This window comes from Botryllus schlosseri, chromosome 11, assembly GCF_051294905.1.
Source record: "Botryllus schlosseri isolate E-star chromosome 11, Bs_hap1, whole genome shotgun sequence".
In the NCBI taxonomy this organism is placed as follows: Eukaryota; Metazoa; Chordata; class Ascidiacea; order Stolidobranchia; family Styelidae; genus Botryllus; species Botryllus schlosseri.
This window is the reverse complement of record NC_137246.1, coordinates 21880341-21906373: the sequence shown is the minus strand read 5'-3', so window position 1 is coordinate 21906373 and position 26033 is coordinate 21880341. Positions and strand designations below refer to the sequence as shown.

The 26033-nt window shown below is 42.8% G+C and overlaps 2 protein-coding genes across 3 annotated transcripts in view; one reads left to right on the top strand and one right to left on the bottom strand.

The window, feature by feature from the left end:
• The window catches only part of LOC145450212 (cysteine desulfurase-like), a 191960-nt gene that overhangs the window by 21716 nt on the left and 144211 nt on the right, over window positions 1-26033 (bottom strand). The gene's annotated exons all lie outside the window — the stretch shown is intronic.
• Window positions 1-26033, top strand: part of LOC145450191 (uncharacterized) — a 64264-nt gene that overhangs the window by 15818 nt on the left and 22413 nt on the right. For both annotated transcript variants that reach the window (XR_013918449.1, XM_080328696.1), the window contains exons 13-21: window positions 587-845; window positions 3019-3323; window positions 6014-6103; window positions 6162-6251; window positions 9319-9442; window positions 9924-11018; window positions 14036-14266; window positions 16750-16859; window positions 17753-17849. Coding sequence is in view for 1 of the 2 variants with exons in the window: in XM_080328696.1 (XP_080184822.1) it covers window positions 587-845; window positions 3019-3323; window positions 6014-6103; window positions 6162-6251; window positions 9319-9442; window positions 9924-11018; window positions 14036-14266; window positions 16750-16859; window positions 17753-17849 (2401 nt within the window). In the remaining variant the exon portion in view is untranslated. The remainder of the gene's footprint in view (window positions 1-586; window positions 846-3018; window positions 3324-6013; window positions 6104-6161; window positions 6252-9318; window positions 9443-9923; window positions 11019-14035; window positions 14267-16749; window positions 16860-17752; window positions 17850-26033) is intronic.

Sequence of the window (26033 nt, the reverse complement as noted above, 5' to 3'; positions counted from 1 at the left end):
TACCGTAGCATACAATACATAGTACAACGCTACAAACGTTACTGGGAATAACGCATTTCTGAAGTCATGATCATTCCACAACATTGCCACCCAGTGAAATGAAATCAGTGTGGTCCAAAAAATACCTAGCTATCTTTAATATGATGGATAACGGACATTAAATTCTTTGTGGTGGCATAAAAGGTACATATTTGTACTTTGAGATACTATATTCGGTTATGACGTCATAATAAGCGATACTCGATTACTCGACTCGACTCGAAGCAGAATACGTGATTCAGAATCGAATCACCCGGGTACTCGATTTTGCCCAGCCCTAGTTAGGACTGTGTTGACACTCAAACATCATGTCTGGGATGCGTTCGGACTGGGTTACCGTTGTGACATCTTGCCTTGGATATGTCGGTACTGCAACTGACCTTATAGTGAATATAGCGACTGACCTTATTTCAAACATGAGACTGACCTTATTTCAAAGAAAACTGACCTTATTTCAAACAAATCGAAGCAACCCTCCTCAACTTGGCAAAGCCCGACAAAGTCCACTTGGTCATATCGTACGATCGTAATCTCTTGTTTACTTCAGAACCTAGACGACGCAATTGAAATGCTGAAAAGCGGCAAAGGTCCGCCGGAAAACCCAGACGCGAAATCGTACGCGCGCCCGAGCCTCACCGCGGCGCGGGACAAACTTCTGGCGGATCTGGAGGAGAGAGACTGCGAGGACGACGTCTTTTCGTCCGAGCTCGAGGACGTCCTCGAAAAGGAGAGAGGCGCGGACGTGTTTCGGATGTCGTTTTCGGAAGACGCGCTGGAATCGCGTCTCACCGGCGTTACCATGCTAGGTATGTTGCAAAATACTTATGGTAATTGTTGGGAATTTTTCAACCTCCAGTGAGCGCTAGAGAGCTTTGAATAGGTGAAATTGCTTCGAGTGTCCCTGAACACTGTCGCTTATTTTTATACACTGCTGCTACTGGCTAGAGAATGATGTAAGATTCGTGTACCATTTACTGACCTTGGCTTATACTGCATTGGTGTTTGTCGAACATGTGTATGCAAAAAAATTCATTTTGAAACCGGTCCACAGAGCAAAAAAGGTTGCCGACCTCTGCGCTAGCTAATGCTTTTGTGCTTTAAATCAGGAGTGTGCGACCTGGGGCCAAATGTGGCACGCGAATAGGTGCTGGTTTTAAATGCCATGCAACTGGACTAATGGGTCTCTGATCCAACTTACATTTATCTTATGCATTTGAGCTGAACTCAAGTAGGCTGAGAGAACGGACAAAACTAGGTACTAAATTCACGAAGATATGCAATTTGCATGCATTGCGCGCTTTGCTCATTAATATTTTCAGAGGGGATCAGTTGGGTAAGTTTTTGTTGGCAGTCAAATCCGTGGAAAGTTGCACTTATTTTTCACAAAAGTTGCAGTAAAGGGTTGCATTTATGGACAAGTTGTTATTGAATAACTCACATTCATAGTATAGTAATTTTCCTCACTTTAGACGGTTTCTGGCTCATAAACACCAGCACTGATAGACAACATACCGGTAATTTGGATGATTCCTATTCTTCGAAGTTGCTACTAAATGCCTGTCTTGGCGTCCAGGTCTAGAGTAATATGACTTGGTTGAAACATGCATAAGTAGGGTTATCATACGTCCTCTTTTAAGAGGATTTTTCCGCTTTTTTGAAAGTGTACCCGGACGACGCCCGAATGTCCTCTTTTTTGAATATTTTGTTTAAATGTATGTAAAAATTGGACGCAAGTAACAGTCCGGCGGGTCCGTCGGGAGTTGAGCCAGTAAGATGACCTTTTTTTTACTCAAGATCTCATCGAAATTGGGTATTTCTGGAGTCGAGCCGGAAAGATGACTGTTGTTTTGGTCAACACCACTAAATTCAAGTAAAAAGTGAGTAAATTTGGCGTCAAATGAAAGTGATGACTAGGGTGTTTTTTTTTGAAAAAATTCTGTCAAAATTGTAGCGTTAGGTAAAAATTTGTCAAAATTATTCATAAAGTCAAAATGTTTATGACGTCTGCATTTCGTTTGTATCGTAGATTTTTCACTGTCGGGGAATTTATCGTTCGATATTTTACAGCTTGTAGCCTACTTTATAGGCCTACCGTTGTAAACGGCTAATTGTCTGCTCATTGTGAATCGCAAACGGTCAAATAAAACAAATAGGTAGACATGGTGTTAGGGTCAACGTACCGCAATATCCTATCTGAAGAAAGACTTCTTGCGCATTGCATCATTCTTATATCACGAAGCGCATGATGAAAAAATGTGATGTAGACAACATTGTCAGAATGAAGCAACACGATGTGTGACCAGCAGTGTACGCGCGACTTGAGTGTTGTCAGCCAACAACTGCTACTGTTGAGCGTCCTTGGCAAGCTTCTTAGTAAGGACATGCACTTTATACCCAAGAATGTAGGAAAGTGTCTCTCATTGTACTGCAAAAAAATTAAATTATTTCTACCTTAATATGTATCGTAACCACTGGAATTCTTCATAGGGCCAGATTTCGGTAAAATCTTGTTTTTTTTCATGTAAAAAGTTGCCTGTTTCTAAGCCAGAAACGTTTTTTCGGGCCAAACTACTTCGTTAGGACAGCCAGTTCCAACCAGAAGTGAAGATAAGTGGTACAATTGTAACATTATGTGGGAAAACACCTAATTTGCCTACATAAGGTCAAAATTTGGTCAAAATTCAGTTTGTTTAGGTCAAAAAAAGTCAAAATTAATATTTTTCAGGTCAAAATGCACCTTTTTTTAGGTAAAAAAAATCTGCCCTAGTGATGACCTTTTCTTTTGAGTCAACCTGCTACAAACTCGGCATAAATTTACCAATTTTTCACGGATTTTACTCGAGCATTTTAAGTCTGAGATTTTCGAAAAAGTGTCCTTTTTCATATTCCCAAAATATGGTAAACCCTAGCATAAGTCGAGTCGAGTCATTTGCCATATTTAAGAAAATGACCCGAGTCATTACACCCCTCTTTTTTCAGACCAGTCGGGACGACTCGCCACTATCGCCGAAAACCCGTTGTCGGGATCGCCTCAAAAAACAGAAAAACAACCCGATTTTACAGTCGCAAAAGTCGGGACGCCTAAAAAAACTGGAGGCGATCTGCCTGCGATTAGTTCCGCGTCCGTAGCGCCACAAGTGCCGACTCGGGACGAGGAGGTCTCGGACGAACACACGGCGATATTGCAAAGCGTCGAGGACTTGAAGGCGGCGTCGCAATACAGCCGCGAGGAAGACAACCTCGGTAGTAAATCACCCTCAAAGCCGTCCTTGCGTGAGAGCGAGGTGAGTATTGCGAATTGCCCCACCCACATTTATGCCATCTTTAAAGGTGATGTAAGCCAGAAATGGCAAACTGCAGCCTATCGGAAAGTGTTTTTGTAATATCTTCGTATCTATTCCCTGATCTTTTCCAGTTGATACAAATCGGAGAGGGGTGGGTGGGGTTACTGTTGGTTATTACCAGAGGTGGTCAGTAACGAAGTACTTCTGCGTTTTCGAAGTACTCAAGTAGTTTTTCTCTACGTCTGGTACTTACTCAAGTAGATCTGATTTTCGCTACTTCTACTTCTACTTCTTAATATTTTATGATCTACTTACTTACTTTTCGCTATTATCAGTTTGTCAAGTAGAAGTAGTTTAATCCTTCAAACGGGAAGCTAGCCAGAGGAATTTTGGGGTTGTTTTCACGGAGCATCAACATTTAATTTTCATAAAATTTGAGTAAAGCCCAGAATTTTCGTAGCGCTTCGCGCGCAGTGGTTACGGGGTAACCAGTATGATTTCACAATAGTATCGTTGCATATAATTTAGACAGCGGGTTGGCGTGGTTCCGTTCACACCGCATTGTCGCCCTTCGCCATATCAAATATTTCATCACAGTACATAATATTATGGCTCATCATAACGTTTTAAACTGATGTTTCGCAATTTAGCATTTACTTATCATATCGTAATCTAGCTGTCCATCGGGTGTCCTGATCTGGAAAAGTGAACTATGACTTATTTATAGTTTTAGAGCTGTTTTAGAATACCAACCTTCGAAACTTTCTGGACTAAAGACATGAAACAAATGTTCCGCTTTTAGAAGTGGTATTCATATTTCACTTTCAACTCCCAGTATCATATACTTTCAATTTCGAGTATCATACGTTGAGTTCTAATTTATATCAGTTCTTTGGTCTGGATAACATACATGTTGAAGTATAAAAGCAAGTGTAATAATGCCTTTAATTTCTGGAAATAAAGCTACACAATATGCCATATTTTTTATCAACGTTTACTAATCGGGCAAGGCGTTTACACCATATCCTATACAACTTCTCCGTCTTGCTCTTCGACTAAACTTCTGGGCTTATAATATGGGGGTGGGCGCCATACCATGATACTTACTAAAATGTGCTGTTCGAGTACACAGAGGATTAGTATCGCATTTTCATATCAATACTATCATTTTCATCCCATGATGCGGACGAATGCTTAATGCTGTTGAAAATTGAATACCTCCTGGTATGCATCAATATGAATCAAGCTCAGCACCTTTCGCATAGCTCAATTTGCACCTTTTGACAACACACGTTAACGAATTACAATCGTTTTCACAACTACTTACTTACTTGAGTAGATTTAAAGTCAGTCAATTCTACTTCTACTTCAAGTAGTTTGAGGTTGCTTATGGAAGAAGTACTTCTACTCGTACTTGAGTAGATTTTTTCGTCGCTACTTCTACTTCTACTTGAGTAGCTTTCTTGACTACTTTGACCACCTCTGGTTATAACGTGTAACGGCACGTTCAATCCAAGCTCAAATGGGGTGAGAGAGGTGTCCGAAACCACTGTAGTCACTCAAATATGCATATTAGGGTTGTTCAAACTTTTGCGGCTCTTCGATAAAACTGTTAGTGTCAATTCCAACTAGTATATATGAAGCTATAGGAATTTGAAAATTTTTGAATTTATCGTCAAAAATTTTACTGCCTACCCCATGAACCTGTCGAAATGTCTGCAAAAACGATGTAAAACAAATTAGACGCAATTCCAACCAGAAGAAGAGAAGGTTTTTGAGTTTTTCATGAATAATCCTGGGATTACCCACTGTCAGAAGGCTATTTTTTCAAATCCATCATTTTCTACTGCAATAGCGTCTCTTCTACTGGTTGGAATTGAGCAAATATTGTTATACATCGTCTTTTCAGACAGCTTCACAATTTCAAGGGGTTGACAGAAAAATTCGATTTTTTTTCAATTTATATAATAAATTCAAAATTTTCAAACTACCTCACCTTCATATCTACTAGTTGGAATTGACCCTAATTTGGTGCGTAACGTTTTCTTAGGCAACCTAACAGTCTCATCAAATATCCGCAAAAATTTGAAAATACAAGTTGCTTTTTAACATCCCTAATGAATGCATATGATGAAAGTTATTTGATGACCTGAAATTTTTGCCTCACGATCGCTATGGATAGTCAGACACTGAATTGACCGATAAGTATCTCCGTTATCAATTCCTAATGATGTGCGATATCTCGCAACTGCTAGAGTGCCAATGTGCGGCCCATTCGGTTTCACCGCGCAATTTAGGTCTGGCCCGCTCGTCAAGAATGTTCCACACCTATGTGTTAACAACAATTTCGAAATATATTCGGAATTTCGAACCGTCCTAGCTACGAACAGAAGCTGGCTTGGCCAGTAATGTAGTACCTCTACTTTTTCAAAGTAATCAAGTACGTTTCGCATTCTGACTGCTTCATTCGTCCTTAGTCAAAACTAGGCCTGAAATTCTTACCTCAACTCACCTTGCTATCTTAGAAATCATTGCTTCTAGTTTTGCTAGAGTATAAATTCACTGTTACTGCTGCTTCTATTTGGACATAGGACTTTGACCACCACTATTTACGGATATCTTGTTCGCAACCTGAAACTTTGCAAAACTACCAAATACTGTTAATTGATAGTGATGTGATTCGTTTACAGCTCGGTACCGTACAAAGTGATGTCACGCAAGATACAGCTCGCCCTACGGATTGCGCAGTTGATAAAATTCCACAAAATGCGCCTGAGCCGGTGAGTAGAGACGTCGGTTTGGCGTAACGCGTGTTGAATCGAATGTAATGCTTTTCAGGAAGTGCTAGATCCGAAAAAGGCGAAAGCGTTGGCTTTGATTGAAAAGTTCAAGATGGAGGCTGAAACAAAAAAAGCCGCCCAGTCGACGGTGAGTATTGTTCAAGCCCGCCAATCGATTTCATCTGCCAACGATGCCGAGTGCGTGGAAATATGCCTATATTGTGTACCGTGTTTTATCAAACGTCAAGATAATATTATTAGAAATACCTCCCGGTAAATAATACTTCAAGACAGCAGATGTCGAACTTGTTCATATACTACTGCCTAATTGTCTGACCATTCGTAACAAGTCTTGGACGGCAACCGCAAATTCTGAGAACGGCAAAAAGAGCACACGGGGTGTACAGTTTTGAGGAAAAATGGAAAACAGGCAAAAAATCCATGGCTAAATTGCTGTATACGAGATATATTACGGTTACAACGCATATATCTCAGGTCTGCTATATGTCTTCAGGCTCGGTAGATCCCAGCTATACAAAGCCGCTTGGTCTAATTCTATCCATCAAATTTACAATATGAAAGTGTGGCGAACTGGTTGTGTTGTTTGTCGTGACCAAAAATTGTATCCGTGGAACCCAAGTTTTGATTATTTGATAATGATGCGCTTTCGCAGCTAGTTCTTTGGAATGACTAGTCACATCGTAATGTAGGTATGGACAACACTGTATTGCAAATAAAGCAAAAGGGAGTATGGAAATACGCAAAATTATTGTTTGTGAAGAGAGGTGTTGCTATAATTGAACCCTATGCTATAATATATATCATCTATATTATGATGAAGAATTTTAATGAAAACGAAGGTATGAATTCGAGGTATCAATTAAAATATTGGCATCATTTGATTGGTCAAGCGATCAAAAGGTCTGAAAGTCTGGCATGCCTGGTCTAGTCAAATATCTGTGGGGCCGTTTCACTTTCAGTGTACATTTTTTATTTGACATCTGTGGGACTTGATTTAGGCCACAGTAGGCTACTTGAGTTTGGTAACTAGCTCAAACAATAGATTCTTGGTGTCCGTATTGACTCTGTATTTCGTTTTGACGAGCCATTCTCAACTGGAAATGAGGTTGACTTGGTATTGACTCAAATTGGACTCGGGTAATGATTCCTCTGGGACAGTTTCAATGACTCTCACAAAAGAGAAACTACTTCTCCACAACTGTTACCGATTGTACTAATAAACATAGCTTTTGCGTTACTAATCGAGTTTTAATGTGAGCAGACATAGGATTAAACTCGGCTGAAAAATATTGTGACTCGTCCTTGACTCGATCGGCAAATTAGCAATTGATTTGTGACTCGTAATGTGTGACAAATTTCAGCGGCCTGCAAGGGCCCCCTTACCATTCCACATTGGTGAGGTTGTTATTACACTCACTTAGCGGGCGTTTAATGATGCCGTGGGACACTTATCAAAATTTACTGACTCAGGTACATGAAAGGCCGATGGATGTCTAGTCGCAACCTTTTTGCCGCAGGCTTTCATCAGACCTAACCAGCGCGGCTATCTGTGTACAGCAGTTACGATAATTGATAGGACTTCTTTGTGGATATTCGGGGCACGATACAGTACAAAGGGATTGGGTAATTTGGGTTATGATTCCTTGTGGCGTGTTTTCGGGGTGAGAGTGTGAGAAAATTCTTAACAAGTTGGATCATTGCAGTGTGTCGATGTGCGATGACCCGTGCGCATTGTATACTTTGCCCTGAAGACCCCCTGCGTACTTAGGGAATAGATTTTCATGTTGTACAAATAGCGCGTGGGTGCTAGATTACAGTGATCAACGTCTAATCTGATATCAATACAATGTAAATTGACTCGGAGACTTTTTTTAAGTTCCCGAAGAGTTATTGAAACTTCTTGCTTATCTTTTGCATACTCGTCCACTTTTTTTCAATTTTCTCAAAATCATTTGTGTTACTATACCTATTTCAAGGGAGTAGTATATTTATATTGAAATAAACCCGAATATTTCCGGCTGACACTCGTCAGGGGTCATCGTCAGCAACTAGTAGAGAATTGAAAAGAACATTGTATATCAACAATCGTTTATAGATACAATGTTCTTTCCAATTCTCTACTAGTTGTTGACAATTACCCCTGACGAGTGTCATCCGAAAATATTCTGGTTCATGTCAACATGAATATACTGTTTGTTTGTATATTGAAGTTCTGTACCACCAAGAAGCTCGTCAATTTGAATTAACTTCTAAGTACCTATTTCAGTTAGAAATCTTCAAAATTTTCCGATTTTTTTTCTAATATTTATCTAATCAGTGTATTTTGTTTCCAAGTGCGTCAAGGTTTTTAAACCCATACAATAAATATCCAGATATCATTTCATTTGACTGACAGCTAGTGTTCAGGCCATTCCTACTAATCCAATTAACCAAGCCAGACTGGTCTATTTGGTGTTTGCGGTTACGCCATGTATAAATATAAACAAGCTAAGCTTACATCATTGCTTTGTCGGGGAGATGATGATTTTCCAGATAAGGATTTCATTTAACTCTGCCCCTGCCGTAAATGTGCGGTATCAGATTTTCGGTTAAGAGATCGCTTTTCGATGTTTTGTGAACACTCCGAATCCACTTTTGTTGGTTTTCGGTGGAAGCCGGGTTTGAATTTTATGTTGGTGTTTGGCGACTAATGTTAGACAGACTAGCTGTGACTCGGAATTTATTTTGTACTCTGGAAAGTCACACATTTTGTCCAATCGGTTAGCGTTAAAAGCGTCAATAATGTTGCCAAGTACACAGAGACTTGTTAAAGTAGCTCTCGCACACAATGATCCTATTCGACGGCTCCAATTTCAAGACAAACTCTCAATAATTTTTGACTGACAGTGTCAGATTTCGATAATTTACGGACACTTTTCATATTCCAAAGCGTGGCCTCGGAATTAGTTACTCCACGTTATTGGTTATTCGTTTATGGTTAGTAGCAATTTTCAATGCCTTGTCTAAATGAAGACTTGACTGTTACCAATTGAAAGAAAACAAACACACGATCCTGTTATGAGTCACGATGCATAACCCCGAAACAGCCACAAGCCCCATTATTTACGGATAAGAATTTCCGTGTAACCTTTCTAGAATATTCGCCCGATTATTTCTCGAAGGTATGTAAAGCACGCTTTCTTGCCTAATATTAGGAGCACGACCAAAAGCGACAGGACGAAGTAAAGGGGAGAGCCAGGAGGCTGATAGAGCGTACGAGAGAAAGCTTGGACATTGCCCCGTCTACGTTTTCGCAAAGCGTGGAGCATTTAGAACGAGGTAAAATCATGCTATGAAGCACTCTGAATTTCCATTTCTCGATGTCACTCTGCAACATCGTCTCACGTTATTTCAACCAATCGCTTACGCATCTGTAACATTGCATTGTGATTCCTGGTTACTGATCTCTTAGATTTTTCTAATTTAATTCTAATTTACTAAGGGTAGAAATACTCGTATCTTTTGCTGATTTATGCCTTATCCAAGCTCCCCCGTCGTGTATTGCTGTTTGGATTAACAGTTGACACTGTTTTTATACTGCCACATGCATTCGATGAACCTAGGACAAAGTTCAACCCAATACGTCATAATACGGCGTGTCTGGTGTTGCAAGCTTACTGTCGTACACACCACGTTTCGGTTTCTTTCTTTTCAAACCACTTGTTTTTTTGTGTTCTTGTCGATATCCGGGTAAAAGTCGCTTGGAAGAGACACTTGATTATTTGCGAAAAGGATTTCACCCCTTTTTGTTTACCTACAGGGTACGCGAACGAGGAAGTAGACCCCGGTGATTCATCGGACAAGTACGCGACTCTGCCGTCAAAATCTGCTGGAGAAAGAGGCTTTAACTCTAACAAACCGACTTGGCCTGGCGAACCAAAGAAAACGTCACTTGCGGTGTCAAATTCAAGTTTGAACGATAAGATTTCACAAACAGTGACACGCATCGCCGATCTCAACCAAAGCGTAAGCTCTGAATCTGAGGGAGATGAATCTGACTCGAAACTTGAAATAAGTAAACAATCATTGTCAACAGAGGGCCTTGTTGACAAAACGTTATTCGATACCGCAAAAGACTTGCCAAAGCTCGATTCTGTCGTGACGTATAATCAAAATGGTGGCGAGGAAGCTTACGAAGACGCCTTGAATCCGTTTTCTGAACCTTCCGTTGAAAACGATGTCAATTTCGCTTCAAAGGAGGTGATAAAAACAGAAAGTGCAATACGGCCTGTCGAATTTTCCCCAATATCGCCCGCTAGTGTCCAGAACATCAAAACTTTTTCGTATGTGCTTGAAAATGAAAAGATAGATAAAATCGATTCTAACAGTGCAGCGTATACGGGAAGTAGCCTGTCCCGTTCTCCGATTAAAGACACTGATACTATCAAGGCCGTCGCCGCTAATGACATTGCTAGGAGGAAAAATTCAGACCTCAACGAAAACTTACTGCAAGACAATGCCGACCGGATGTACTCCGATTCGCGATACGTCCTGGTTCAGTCCATGGCATCTGTCGGTGGCGGGGATGCCGACGTCCCTGTGGATAAAACTGTCAACGTTACCATCGATCTGTCTGAGTCTGAGACGCTGAGTACGGCAAACCATGATGCGTCTTCTGACTTGGTCGAAATTACAATGAACGATGTCGGGCATGGCACTGCGAGGGTGGTAACTGCCGGGGGCGATTTGACCGAGAAAAACACTAAAATCTTTGATTTACCGGCTGAGAATAGCCCGGTAACAATCCCTGTTCCTGTGGTCAGCAAAGACACGAACTACGGACCTGTATTGACGTGCGAAACACAGAATACCGCGAACGTTGCAAGTGCTTCTCCAAAGCGTAACTACCCCGAAGGTTTGTTTATCAGTATTCTCGATAGGTAGTTGAAAACAGTCTGTGGTCCTATGAGCATGCGACATAATAGCATGTGACAATTATGCATGCGGGTTTAATCTCGGGTTAGGTTTGGCTCAAGGTTGAATTTATGGTTAGGGTATGGTTGGAGATGGTGCATATATAAGGGTTAATTTCAGGGTTTTGGCTAAGGTTAGGGTTGGTCTTTGGTGGTCATAAAGTCACATGCTGAAGTGATGCATGCTAAGTGTCGCATGCTCACATGTCGGGCAATTGGTGAAAACACCCCAGGCTGGATTCGGCAGCTACCGGTTGACTGCTTTGAATTTTTTGTAATTTGCCCGATAATCCCGATATATTCAGCGGAAGATATGGCATCTAGCTTGAGGCGCATTTTCAAAACTTGTAGCGTTTATTCGAACGGCTTTACGGCCATTGATAGGCTTCGACATGAAATAAACCAAATAGGATGCACCTTGACACTTGTAAGCTATATGAAATAGGCCAATATTTCCAGTATAGCAGTAACATATTAATAAGTCCTGTCTCCTGATGAAGATGAGAGATTAGAGAGAGAGACTGTGAGGCAAATGTGGATTAGCTGTAGCGGCGAGAATCAGGATATACCACATATTACAGTTCTCCTTACTACCATGCTATGACGTAGTGACGTAATAAACATTGTAAAAGTAACGTTGATTTCTACTCATGCACAAGTAGAAGTTGCGATTTTCAAATAAGTAAAAAAGTAACCATTTTAGGCCTAGTTTCGCTTAAGAAACTGAAACCGTGAAGTAGAAGTAGTCGGTAATCATAACTGCTTTAGTAAGTGGTGCATCTCTGTTGTGGAATCAGATTACACAATTTGAGAGAATTTACTTTTTTGTAGAGTTTTAATTTTCTCTCAGCCATGTTTTAAGTTTTGGCCTCAGTGGTAACTTTGAAGCAATGTGACAAGCGTAACCATGGCTGAAAAAATGAATTTTTATAATATTTGAGAAATCGATATGAGCTACTGTGATTCCACAGTGATCAAGCAGGCAAAACTTACTTGAGTACTTCGAAAAAGTAAGATCTTGGGTAGGGAGCAGAGTTGGATCAATTGTAATTTGTAATTGAGCTGAATGTAATTAATTACATTTTTTCATGTAATTGTGATTGTAATTGAAGCATTTCTATTTTGTGTAATTGTAATTGTAATTTGATCAAAATTTTGCTCAATTACAATCTCAATTACATTTTCATGGAAACCTGACAATCACAACATAAAATAATCATTTATTAAATCATTTATTCGTCGCACCAGTGATAATCCGGTACGAACCAGGATGGCGACGAGGGACCTTAGTAAACAGTCACCACATGTAATAATTAGCCTATTTACATCGATGTTCTATGCGTGCTGCGTTATAACTAGATAATTCAGTCACGCTAAACCGTTTCCCATACTTCAGTAGCAAACAGAAAACTTCGTGAATTACAATATAGGCTAAACCAGTGGTTCTCAAACTGGGGGCGTGCCCCCTTGGGCGGCGAAAGCACCTGAATGGGGCGCGATGCTCCGGTGAACTGAAATCTTTTCCGCGCTTGGCCCGATTCACCGCCGTTTTATGGTTATTGCTCGGTATATAGTCTGAATTTCGTATTGTAGAATTCTCTCATCCAGTCATTTCATTCCATACCATCAAATTATATGCAAGGATTGCTAACTTTCTGGTTTCATTGTGTGCTATGACGATAAGGGGGGCACGAAATATTCACTGTCATAAAGTGCGTCTAAAAAAGTTAGAGAACCAGTGGGCTAAACTAAATCTTAATATTTCAAATATGGATGAACAGCAAATAAACTCTTCTGAAACCTGTGCTGAGCCATTTCCTACACCACGGTCAAAGTTTTTTTTTAAATCTCTGACCAGTACCGAGGCTTGTTGCAACAATAGCCAAAAAATTCAAGTTTCCAACCAAGGCTTCATCAAACTCGATCACGCATTTGTAGAGATGTTATCCCAGTCTTACCTCCAATCTTGGCCAAACTTACTGGGGCCAGAAACTTTTCGCACCCTAATGTTCATCAAATGCAATCCAACAGTTTCCGAGCAAGTGAAAATGTAAATGCGAACCAAAATATTGTAATTCTTAGTTATCAGGAGGTTCTTTCCTTTTGCATTTATTTTAATTTTATGCACCTTATCGGTATCATCCTTATCTATGACGCCTTACCAATTACATTTCATTACCCTGACTCAGCTCTGAGTAGCCTATAATCGTTTGATTACATTTCATTGACTGTCCCGTAGCCTATTCGCTGTTAGTCGCTCAAACCTTTGGTTCTTAACAGTCGCTTGAAACATTTTTCTGTGCTTGTAGTTTTCAGTACTCAGGATCAGGAATAGTTCGAATACGTTCGAGTTTTTTTTAATGAAAGGATATTCTGCATGTCAGGAATGAAACATGAATAGCTTGAAATTGTTGCTAATTACGTCCCTACGGTTGTCAAAGAACACCTCTTTACAGAATCAATAACCTGTTTAAAAGTAATTGTAATTATAATTGTAATTTATTACATGTTTAAGAGTAATTGTAATTTGATATTTTTAGCATTGAGTAATTGTAATTGTAATGTAATTTAAACATGCAAGGAAGTAATTGTAATTGAATTAAAATATTGTAATTGATCCAACTCTGGTAGGGAGTTGTATGGTTTTTGTCCTTGATGTTTTTGTGGCATGTACATCGACTCACGGTACATGCGATCTGTGCATAATGTGAGTGCATGATGTACATATGCCGTTGGACACGGAAGGTGCAGATATAGCCTTGTAAGACTTTCAAAGACTTGCACCACCCCTCCATGCTATCCCAGTAAAGAAGCCTTGAATACCAGTTTCACTAATGGTCTTTGGTCTGGCGCGGATGGCGATTGAACCCACGGCCCATCGATCAAGATATGCCGGACGCTTCGCCATTTTGCTGTCATGTCGGTACTATGTTACTGACTTTTCTGTTTCCTTTACAAGGACAACACTGGGTAGACCCGCTGTCATCTGCGACAGCGCCGGACTCCAACCCGGTCACTTCCACGCCAATGCAGGAGGTGTCTGGGGTGTTGAAGCGCCGGCGTCCCGGGCCCGCGGAGTGTCCCGACCCTGCGAAAGCCCAGAACGGGACTCCGTTGCATTTCAACGTCGTGAAACCTGTGAAAATGACGGATTTGGAAAGTTTCAGCCCGATTGTGGCCTCGGCAAAAGGTGAATTTTGACGAAGTACTTCTCATTTTTCAGAGCAGTAGAGTAGGTGTTTTAGGCTACTGTTACAGGTTTTGGGCAAAATTTGCTACTCTTTTACACCTTGGATTTTATAAAGTAGCCTACTTGGTGACTCAATAACTTCCACTTCTACTTACTAGTAGGCAAAACAGCGTACTTTTTTACGATATGGATTTGTGTAGTAGAAAGCTGTTTTGGGACGGTCGCTTTTATGAGCTAAATTGTCACAACACCCAGGCGGAATAGCAGTCGCAGTAACTGAACATATTTTTGTAGATTTTGTTACGCCATTGATGATTTCGTCGTTAGGCCCGCCTTGTGAATCTGGAAGTAGCCGACTTTGATTACCTTCTGCTGAAAGTATGTGATGTGTACTTTCTAGAACTGTTTGACTACAGACTCTGGCAATTAGAGAGTTTGCAACTTTTTCAAATTGGATTAGAATTAGAATTACGGCTACAATTTTTTTTCAAATTAGAGTAAAATTAGAATTACAGCTACGCTTTTTTTCAATTTAGATTAGAATTACTGAATTCGTGAAAACTTGGACATTGAATCATGCTCCGTTGATATTAAAGCACGGTTCATTCTTGTCAGCATGAGAATAGCAATTGACTGTACACAGCAAGCTTTGCTCGTAAATTTGCAAATTACTTCTTGCAAAGTTGGTTCTGTTTTTATACAATAGCTAGGTGAAATATCATATGCGAATGTTCAGTGTTCACTTGCCAATAGGTCGACTGCACGCGAAAGGACCGTGAATTTGCAAAAAAAAAATTTCAAACAACCTATTTCTGAATATGCTACGAGCCAAGTAACCAGATTTCTTGGAAACGCACCCCTTCAGTGTCATGGTGTTATTTACTGAAACTCCTGTCTAACGATCTGAAGCGGGTCACTCGTTAGCTGTCGCGTTCGAGGCGGTCGTAACTTATCCAGGTTTGCTCGCTGTAAAAAGTTTTGCGACCGGCATGCATGTTCCGATGCTCCCATCTCTCCGCTAATCAATTATTGAAATCGGGTTTGCAAGGTCGCGCCGCGATTCGTAAATCTGTTCAATCGAGTAATAATCACGCTCCGAGGTGCGATTATCATCGCCGCATTACGGAACGCCGGATTGAATTCGCCGATTCCGCGTTTTCGAATCGCGCGAATCTCGCAGGGCGCGGATTTCACGGATATCTGGTACCTCGATATTGTCTTGCCGACCGGGACCGCTAGAATTAGACATCCGTTGCATCACGTGGTTTGGATTCCCGCGCTTGCGAAACGACCAGCGTCCCGTTCTTAGTTTACGTGAGATCTAATAGCGATGTTTCTAGCGTTAGTGTCCGCCGGTGTGGGCCTGGCATTATTTTCTTTACGGCCGCATAAAACTTACGTTTTCAAACTTTCTACATCATCCATACTGTTATGGCGTCGTGTGGGTGCTACTCGCGTCGACTCGAAGCCCAACACTCGGTTCGCAATCGAATCACTTTAAGGCCTACTTGATTTGCCCATACCGGGATCGTTGAATTTCTTTTTGACGTCACAATGAGTGCATCAAGTAACTTGTGTCGCGCACACAATGGTTTTGTGTCGGAGTTGTTTCAGCGTGTACACAGCGATCCAGGCCTGCAGAGATAATTTGTTGGCCCCGTTTTGTTCGGTATGCGACCCGCAAAATCAGTCTCTTATTTAGGTTTGCCTGCTACTGTTCAGCTAAGCTCAAGCGGGCTATAAGAAGGTCCAAAATAACAGCAACATTCTTAAGATACGCTGATATTTACATTGCATATAAACATTCCAACAAAAGAGAATCTCGGAAGCGCAGAACTTCGGTCTACAGTTGAATAGTATATTCGTATTGAAAGAAACCCGAATATATTTTCGGACGAGACTCGACAGGGTCAGCTGCTAGTTGAAGTTTCTAAATATATTTGTGTACGGTACGACTGGTGATAAACAAAGTTCTTAGGAATCTCTACTAGTTTCCGACGTTTACCCCCTGACGAGTGTCAGCCTAAAAGATTTCGGTTTTCAATACGAACATATTGTATTCAAGGTAACATACTCGATGACTTCAAATTATTATTCGCGCCACGCTAATGACGATTATTGCGTGTAGTCGAATAATGAATTTTATTAACAAGACTCCGTGACCAATTCCTAATGAGACAGTTAGCCTTGCAATTGCCACTTGCCAGTAAGCATATGCGCGACAGTCTGTTATTTTTATCTATCTGGTCCGCTTTTCATGAAGGTTACACTTTACACAGCCTTGGTATAGTGTATGAAACGCGGTATTATTGTGTAATCTTCACAGCGATAACCACGGTGGTTTTGAAGTCTGCGTTGAACTTGTAGCCGCGTCGCGTGTGGTCCCGCCGCGGTAACGTAGATCATAATTCGATAATAGCTGTCATCGCGCGACCCCGATCTTGATATTCGCGCGACCCCGTGACTCATCTCTTGCGTTTCAGAACAACTCGCCGGCGAGTTGCCGAACTCGCGCCCGGCCTCCGTCGTCAGATCCAGGCCGCAGTCGCTGGTTTCGTTGAAGCACGGCGGGACGGGCGACGCCAGAGCGGACGTGAGCAGATTTTGCTTCTTTTTTCCGTTTGGAATTTTTACGGCGGCGGAATTTTTCGTCGTGGAATTTTTGTGAGCTTTCCGAAATTCGATGTACGCGCCGCTTTTACCGTTTTCTTCATTTAACTCCTGGGCGTGTGTCCTGATGCGATAGCGGGGAAGCTTACTTTGAATCTGATTTGGAATCGCGTTTCATCTAGGGGTTCAGTTTAATCATTTCAACGATTCAAAGCATCACAACAAGAGTGTGATAACATGAAAAGATTGGAAGGAATCGAAACGACTTGTATTGTAGACCGTCAATCCTCGTACATGTAAATATAATGATGGAAATAGGAGATATGCACATTGCACAATTGATGGAAGTTACCAGGATATAACATAATAGGTTTGGTTAGGATTTATTATTATGTTCTGGGCTGGATTTTAATTTGCGATAATTTTCAATTTTCACGCCTCTTTTCAAAGAACTTGAGCCATACCAGATTTTGGCTCGGGCTTTATACGGAATAATGGCCGCATTTAGAATTGGGATACTAATTAATAATTATATCCGCGTAACTCCGCTACGAATAATTACAGTCACTTTTCAAATGTTACGTTACAAATGAGTACTCCCAAAACGTACAAGTGTTTCGTTACTGACCGCTTCTGACTGTTAGCGTATTTTCGGGCGCCGCACATGCATTTTAATATGATGATAGCGTCGGAAGTTGGTCGCTACACGGTTTCAAACTCATTAAGACTCCGGCGGTAACTCATTTTGTCGTCGAGAGCTTGTGACACTCGTCGAGACGGATTTCAAGCTGTGTTGCGATCGGGCGACGCTAATTGCTATCTCACGAATTCCTCTCTTCGCAAACCGTCCCGCAAACCCGGCTGCGTGCAATTCAGCTCGACCGAGAACGCGCGGCCCTGCTGGAGGAAAAGCGAATCGTCGACGACAGATCGGAAGAAGTCCAGGCCGAGCTGCAGGAACTGAAAGCGAGACGTGAGTACTTTCTTTGTTGCCCGCCCGAAGTCTTGAGGGACGAAAGGCGATCAAAGACGCGAATGCTTTGTGACGTAATACGCGGTCGCCGGCTCGCGTTACGACGCCTTTTCTCCTCACGTCTCGGTTAGCACGGCGGTCGGGCGGTGTCGTTTTAAGGTGTTTTCGTGTTGGTAAACGATGAGAAAATATGGCGTCACCTTAACAACAAAGCTGTGAAAAAGAGACGATCGTTTATGTCGACAATCGTGAAGTATAGAAGGCACTGTTAACAATCGTGCAAGTTCTAAAAGTGGATGACATATTCATATTGAAAGGAACCCGGATGTTTTCGGCTGACACTCGTCAGGGGTAACCGTCAGCAACTGTGAGATTAGTCCTGACGATTGTCAGCCGAAAATTTTCTGGTTTATTTGAAGATGCATATATCGTTCAATATTATATTGAAGTTTTGAACCTTCAAGCGTTTCTGTGAGTAATTAAAAGGAGAAATAATAATTGCCAAACTGGCGTTAGGTGGTAAAGACTTGGAGACGGAGGCTTAGAAGTAACGTAGTCGTAGCGATCGCAGATTTCCAACTAAGTGAAATGATACGTACCCTAGTTTTGGTCAAAATCTGAAAACCGTTGATTAGAATTGAAATTAGTTTAAAATCACAAGTACTTGGGTATTTAGTTCAAGTAGACGAAACCCAGTTCAGTGTCCCGAAAAAGTAGAAGTACTTCGTTTCTGACCACCTCTGTAGAGAATACACACCGCAAAGTCGGAGACGCACCCTCGTAACGGTAATCTGTTTGTTGCTTTCCGTTGAACGCGTAAATAAATCGCCTCCGCGACCACCCTAATCGCTTCTCGCGATTTCGCGCGGAGGCCAGGTTTCTCGAGGAAGAACCCCGTTTCGTCTTTGCGGCGTGGGCACCCGCGCAGTTTCCGGCGTCATATCCGGGAGATAATCCGTTTATCTCACGCGGGCTAAGTATATACATTATACATTCGCTCATTCGAATATCGCGCCGCGATGGTGTTTTGGCGGGAAAGTTGATTGGATCGCGGTCAGGATGCGGTCGTTATCCGCCAACTTTCCGCACGATGCGCATGCTCTGCAATCGACTGCATATTTACGGCGTACTTGAGCATTGCGCTTCGGCGTGAAATGTTTCTGGACCTTGCTAACACTCGCTACAGCATCAGGGTCTCGTTATTAGTAATTTAATCATTTCAATACACTACAAGACTGCGATACAATGAAAAGGTAGAGAGGTTTCGTAACCACTTGGAGTAGTCTTTGAAAGCAGACACCCATCTGGGCCTGGGCGATGTAAAGAGAAGGCATGCGGGGATTTTGTGGCGCTTAGCGCATCAGAAACAGCACCCGTCCTAATGGACGTGTCCAAAAATGACGCCCTCTAGCCCCATCTGAAGTATGCACTCTGGACATTGTCGCGGCACATCAGCTCAGACACGCGACGCCAACAAAGCAGCGGTTCCTGTCGCCTTTGTCGCGGTGTGGAAGTGCTTACAATGACACGAAAGTGGTTCCTTTTGTCAACTTTTTTTTAACGAATAAGGTATTTTCCTCTGAAATAAAGTTATAGTAGCGATGAAATCGTGCATGTGCTTCACGATATCTGTCCGTCTGGGATTTACAGAGATTCATAAGCGATACTGGCAATCCTGTAAACACAATTAGCGGCTGAAATAGATCGATTTCGGACTGTTCATAATCTGGTATTATTGACGGGAGCAAGATCCCCGTAACGCCCACGCGAGATCCCCTCTGGGACCTTGTTAATACAGTCCTGGGAAGGATGGTCGTGATCTTCCGTGATAGGTATTATCCAATTCATTTGACACGCTGAAAACTACATGTTTCAATCACATCCATATAGACTTGTAATTCGTTTGAAATATGTACGATACCCGCGATCCAGACGCGGCGTCTTCCCGACGCTTTTTATCGACTCGCAACATCGAGGCGTGGCCCTTTTGATCTTGTTAAGAAAGCGCCCGGGTATGCCTATATCGGGGCCGCGTATTTATTTATTTATGAGGCTATGTCTCGCGAATTTATTCCCCGCGTCCGGGCGACAGTAATTGGCAGTTCCCCGGCCGGCTTACGCGATCTGTGCGCAGATAAAATGGCGGCCGAGATCGTGGGCGCGCAGCCCGTCGTTTGCCAACTCCTGATTCGCGGAACGCTTCGCTTGTCCGTTCGTATTCCGACTACCGAGATTTCTTTGCCCCCCAGGGAGAGTAACGACGCTCGCGCCCGATCCGGTAACCCCCCTTCAATTTATTACGAAGTCTTTTGCGCGCGGCTAAGCCGATTAAGGGATTACCTGAGACAATACTCGCGTAGTCTGATGCTTGCCACCCGTATTTTTGGATTGGAAAACCGCGCCCGGCGCGGCGCAGTGGGCTGGATGCGTTTTTGCGGCGTTGGCGTTGGCATTCTTGTCTTGTCTGTGTTGTCAAGCGTTTGACAACGTGAAAGGGTGGTAACGACCGCCGTCTTTTGATGCATAGCGTGTCAATTGGTTGCGTCGATGTTACCCTTTGACTGACACTGTTGGATTGGTGTCCGGGCATGGTTTTCGAGTTTTCTCCATCTTCTGGTTGTTCTCTGGCTAATTGTGGTTCCTCTCCCACAAATAACTTGCATGGGCATTGGGTAGGTTTGCCATACCGTCCTTCTTTACAAGATCTGTCTATTTTGAAGGGCTATGTTTTCAAATCTACATCGTCCTTATTTATAACATTTGTCTTGATTTTGGCTTATTCTCGTTGCTGCTTGTGGCGTTCATGGTGTTTTTCGACTGCGATGGTTATTTACACCAGGCCGGTCATGCTTTATTATGATTCCGCATCTGCCGGGGAGCCTAGATAAACCCCCAACGCTTAGGTATGGATTCTAGAGTCGACCTTGGTCTTATTCTCAGTGCTCACCACAGGCCACAAGCCACACTAACACGAACACTTATAACTGCACTCCGACTGCTAATGAAGAGGCCTGCGCGAAAGTGGCGACCTTTCTCAGTAATCAGCACCCAAATTCCGTCGTTAGGCTATTCGGAATTGTTGGCTGTCCTTGAAATTTGATCCATGTCGATGGCAACCACGTTTACAAGTAAAAGGATGTACCCGATTTGTTAAAAGGTTTGGTACGAATTATTATGCGATTACGATCGTAAATCTGCGACGGGCCGATGTGTTTAACTCGAGAAATCGGGTGGAAACTATTTTTACGGTGAAACTCTTGGCTGCGAAACAAGTTCGCCGTTGTGTCGAGTCTTCATGTGCCGCCTTTTTATTAATTTCCGAAACGTTTACTCAATTTCGAAAGCTTTTCACCTTTCAGCAATAGCGTGTCGTGCTTTAGCTCCACGGTTTAATGAGATTAACTAATCTCGATTGCTGAAGTTCAATAGGAACTGTAAAGTCAATGTACTACACAGTTGGTGGTATCTTACTAAGCCAATACTTATTGATTATAACCCAGGGCTCGGCGCGCGCGTTTGATATTAATCCGTCATCGAATTTCGCCTATGACGAAACACTAACTACACGATTCCTATCAATGGAAGACGCGCAATGTCAAGGATAATCCGGCTTCTGCCGGCTATCGACGGCCTTCATCTCCTTATCGCCTTACAGGTGTCACAACATACAAACCCTGCTACAAAATCATCAAAACCACCGTCCGAACCCCTGAATTCATTTCATGATCCCGGCGACACTGCTATTCGAAGCGGATCGTTTTTTGATGCCAAACTGATGTATTTTCAATCATCCGACGTGTTGTTTTTAACGTTTGATCACTATGTTTCACGACAGGCTTGAGAGTCTTTGAGAAATCGATTTGTAAAAACTGTATTTCGGAAACGATGGGAACACTGCGTCGCGGCCTTGAAAACTGAATCCTATAATTCTCCGTAATCGCCAGATTAAAAATTAAGACAAAATGAAGCCGGGGGAAGACGCAAATCTTTTTTTCCCGGGCAAAAACCCAAACAAAATAACCACCTGAGTCGAAGAAAGGCGCATAATGCCATCGCAGATTTAATGGAAAGCGCGAGATTACAGGGCTGATGGGATTTTGCGCAGCCGCTCCGGCCGTGCCCGGCCTTGTCGTGGGTGACGCGACGGTAAAAGGGAAGGTATTTATGTCAGAGAAAGTCGGATTAGGCCTTCTGGGATCCGCGCTAAGATGCGCCTTACAAATTTCGTGCGAAGGTATCTCATGAGGATTTTCTGACGGATTACGGATGCTACCCGAGTATATATCGGGCCGGGATTGATTACACGATGTAGAGTTGTGGTTTGCCAATGCGGGAAAGGTGTGCGGGGCTGTCAGATGCTTCCTTGCTGTTGGATTATGGGTGTCGTGCTACATCGCGTGTGACGCGATATCTGGAATTATTCTCAATGGATTTTAACGCAAGAGATGCAGATACGGTTTGCCTGACAGCTTGCGTGCGTACGAATTGCTGGTAGGTACCGCGGATGCAGTTTTGAATAATACGATTTTTTGTTGTTCTGGCCGTTACGCGATGATCATTATGACAATTGTCGCCACAAATCTGCTGTGATCAGTGTGAAAGTGTGGTATTTCTGATGGACCAATGTTGTTTTCCGCACGCTGCGTACTATAATCAGATTACAAAAGCTAAGCAGTAATATGTTTGTGATTTTTGCGTAATATGAAAGTCACTGTAGTTATTCATAGCAGCGTGCCCGTGTACCTTCCGATTTCTGGCAATTTTTCTGATCATCGTTGAGATGTCCGTGAAACACGGATATATCCAATGCAATGTTGGCACGAACGTGAGTCTCCCTGGCGCGATTGCATGGATTTTTGAGTTTTCTCGCTGGCTAGAAACAAAATGGCGGATAACACCTATTTTTTTGGCGTCCCTTTTTCGTTCCGCGCCCAATTACCGATCGCGTGAGTGCGGCCATTTACTCCTTATCGTATTTTTCCGCGATTAAATTGTTACTAGCCGCGCGATCCCGCGGCGAAAAAATGGCATTTGAGACCGCGCCGTAAAATTAACCCTTTCCCGGTCCGGCGATCCCGGTTATTTTCGTATATGTCGGCTCCGGACTTGAGTAGAACAAAAATTACGCGTTTTGTGAAGTCATCGGTTTTCTTCGTGTAACTTTCCGATGTGATATAATCATCCTTTTACCCGATACGTTATATTCACACTGATATCTAAATCAATATATCGCGTGGCCGCATTGGATCTACTTATAAAACTTGCGTTTATGCGCAGTCAAAATTTAGCTCCGAGAGAATTTCGTGTGGTATCGAATGCATCAGTTCGCCATTTTAATGTCGACTGCGTTGCAAAGACTCAATCATACCCCGACACGTACCCTAATCTCGACCTTCATCCGACGCTTTTAAGATTTTATCATGTGGTCGTGCCAACGACTGTACGGTCGCAGACGCCCGCTCCCGAGATAACGCTAATTGGCGGTAATCGTCGCCGAAAAACCGGGTCCCAATTCTTTGGTCTTGCCACTGATAACACGGTTTTGAAGCCTTTTATCTTTTGTTTACAAAGGTGTCAAACACGAAGTGCTTTCGGTGTCGGTGATATGTCGATTCGTGGCCGTACGCCGCACGACTGAAAACGAAATCGAGTGCTTGTCGATGTGTGTTATTTCGTAATAAGTGACCGCGTTTTACGCCAACCGCTAGATGGCGTCGGTGGACATAGTTGCGAACTGCTTCTTGGACTAACTTTAAAATGCGCGCGATGGAATTCCTATGAATTGAATCTAGAGTGAAACTAGATTAGTGATGAATTTCAATTTTCGATTTAATGAGGGACGTTTTGACCTCTCTACGTTCAACAATTCTTGGAAATCTATCAAGATTCGATTCGCCTTTGCGTACCGTTCTCATATCAGGTCGGATTAGAGATTCAAATCTTCTTGGCAAGGCGCTAATGGAAGGCGATGTTGCATGTATAGCTGTTTTCTGCAGCTTAGCGCCGAATAATGGATACTGCGCTGTTTGATAACTGAAAATAGCTCTCATTACGCCGGACGATGCATCGTTGGCGCAGTAAGCGACTGAGGCGTTGTTTGAAAAAGGGTAGACAGCGCTTAATACTGGAGATTCTGTCACATCTGGATATCATATCTAGACCTCTCCATGAGAGGGAAGATATTGGTTTGTTACCAAGCACATATGTTCCGCCTTTTACATTTCAATCCCGGGCAAACTCACCAGGCTAGCCTGCTATGAAATACCCAAGTTCTGAATACCAGAGTTGGTCAATGTATTCAGGGTTGGTACTCAAGTAGGCTTATAGTAACGTTTTAAATATCAATACATGGCAAGTAGAGCTAGTGATTTCCGAGACATGTCGAAACAACATGATTGAAAGGGTGAAAAGTACCCAAGTAGTTTCAAAAATCGTATTTGGTCGAGATACCGAATACTCTTAGCATGGGCTACTTTCCAAGTCGCAGAGTGCGTCATCCCACGTAAAATGACGAAAGACACTGTGAATTGGTGCCCCAATTTTACCCATTTCTCACGACGATTGCATTCGTGAAATTGGCGCAAGCTCAGCCCTACGCCAATGTGTGAAAAGCTAGCAGTTGCGCCTTAAAAACTGTTTCGGCATATAAAAACACCCACTAGAGTAGGCATTGCAAGCAGACAAACGTACTTCAGTACTCCGCAACAGCAGTAGAAGTACTTTCTACTTTGTCACCGACCACCTCCGCCTAATACTCATAAGTTCTCCCCGGACGCTCCACTATGCACGACTGGCCAGTCTGTATTTCCGTAAACAAGAACTACCAAACACCGCAAACTGACCGTGTGGTTCCTCTTGTCTAGCACCGTGTCTCGGCACGCGGTTCTTGATTCGCGGCAGCGAAGCGAAGCAAATTGCTGTTTACATTCACAAGTCGACGGAGATGTGCTTTCATAAACCGACTCGCACTTCGGCTCTCTGATTTCTCGTCGTTATGACACACGGGAACGGCCGAGCCCCGCCTTTTCATCCCGGTGCACGATGCATAGAAAATGAATTGGGCAAATAGACCCGGGAGCGATGATCAAGGGGTCCCTGCTGGATTAAACCACTTACTGACCGACTCATCGTGGGGATGGTTGCTAGCGATCGCGTGAGAAAGCGCTTCGTCTTATTCTAGTCGCCGAAACACAAGGTAAATGAAAACATAGCGGGCCCCCGCGTCAATTTCCTGTGGTTGTGTGAGGACGATCGTTGTTTCTATGCTGGCTTCGGCAATGTGGAATTTCATGTTTTTTCCGGTGTGTGGCGTAAACACGGTTGTCGAACGTGAGAATTCCAAGCCTTAGTACGATATGTATGTACACAGGTCACGTCCGTTGGATCTGGATTGGCACGTAACGCTGTTACATATCCAATGGCCCAGAAAAATTAGCAATTAGTACGATATGTATGTACCCAGTGTACATAGGTCATTTCCATAGGATCTGGATTGGCACGTAACGCTGTTACATATCCAATGACCCAGAAAAATTAGCAGTATGCATCTTTGCCGTATGTGGCTCAATGATATCTACTGGAATCGCTTATTATTACCTCTATATTCATAACAAAGAACTTGGGCAAAAATGTGATGTCAAATTTCGCTATATGTATGTCCAATTTCCCTGTCCCGGTTGATATATAATTGAGTCGCCCACGTTAGGTTTGGAATGCGGAGAAAATGAGTAAAGATGAAGAAGCAAAAAATTTGCTATATGGAGGCCGTTTGAAGTTAGCAAGCCGCTTCGTCTGCAATTTGTATAATCTCGGTCACGCTTTCTGCACCGGCTGGTAATTCGACTCCCCTGTCCATCCGAGGTGACCTTTTTTCTGACCGCTTTCAGCCGAATGGCTAGATGATGTGTGGGGTAAAACAAGCTTCGCTTAAATATCGTGTAGGGTTGTGTTTGTTCACTCGCCGGGCGAGGGGAGTCCATCCGATATGATATGCATCTCCTAAAATGCGCGGAACGCTCGAAATGAGTCACGGCGGCGCATGCAGTAAAGCAGGAACGCGCGGGACTCGTACTTTGTCGTGGAGAGATTGCTTTTAATCGCGTCGAATTAGGGATTCTTGTAATCGCGTGTGACACCATAAAATCGGAGGCGACCTTTTCGCGGATAGCGACTTCGGTGGTCCGT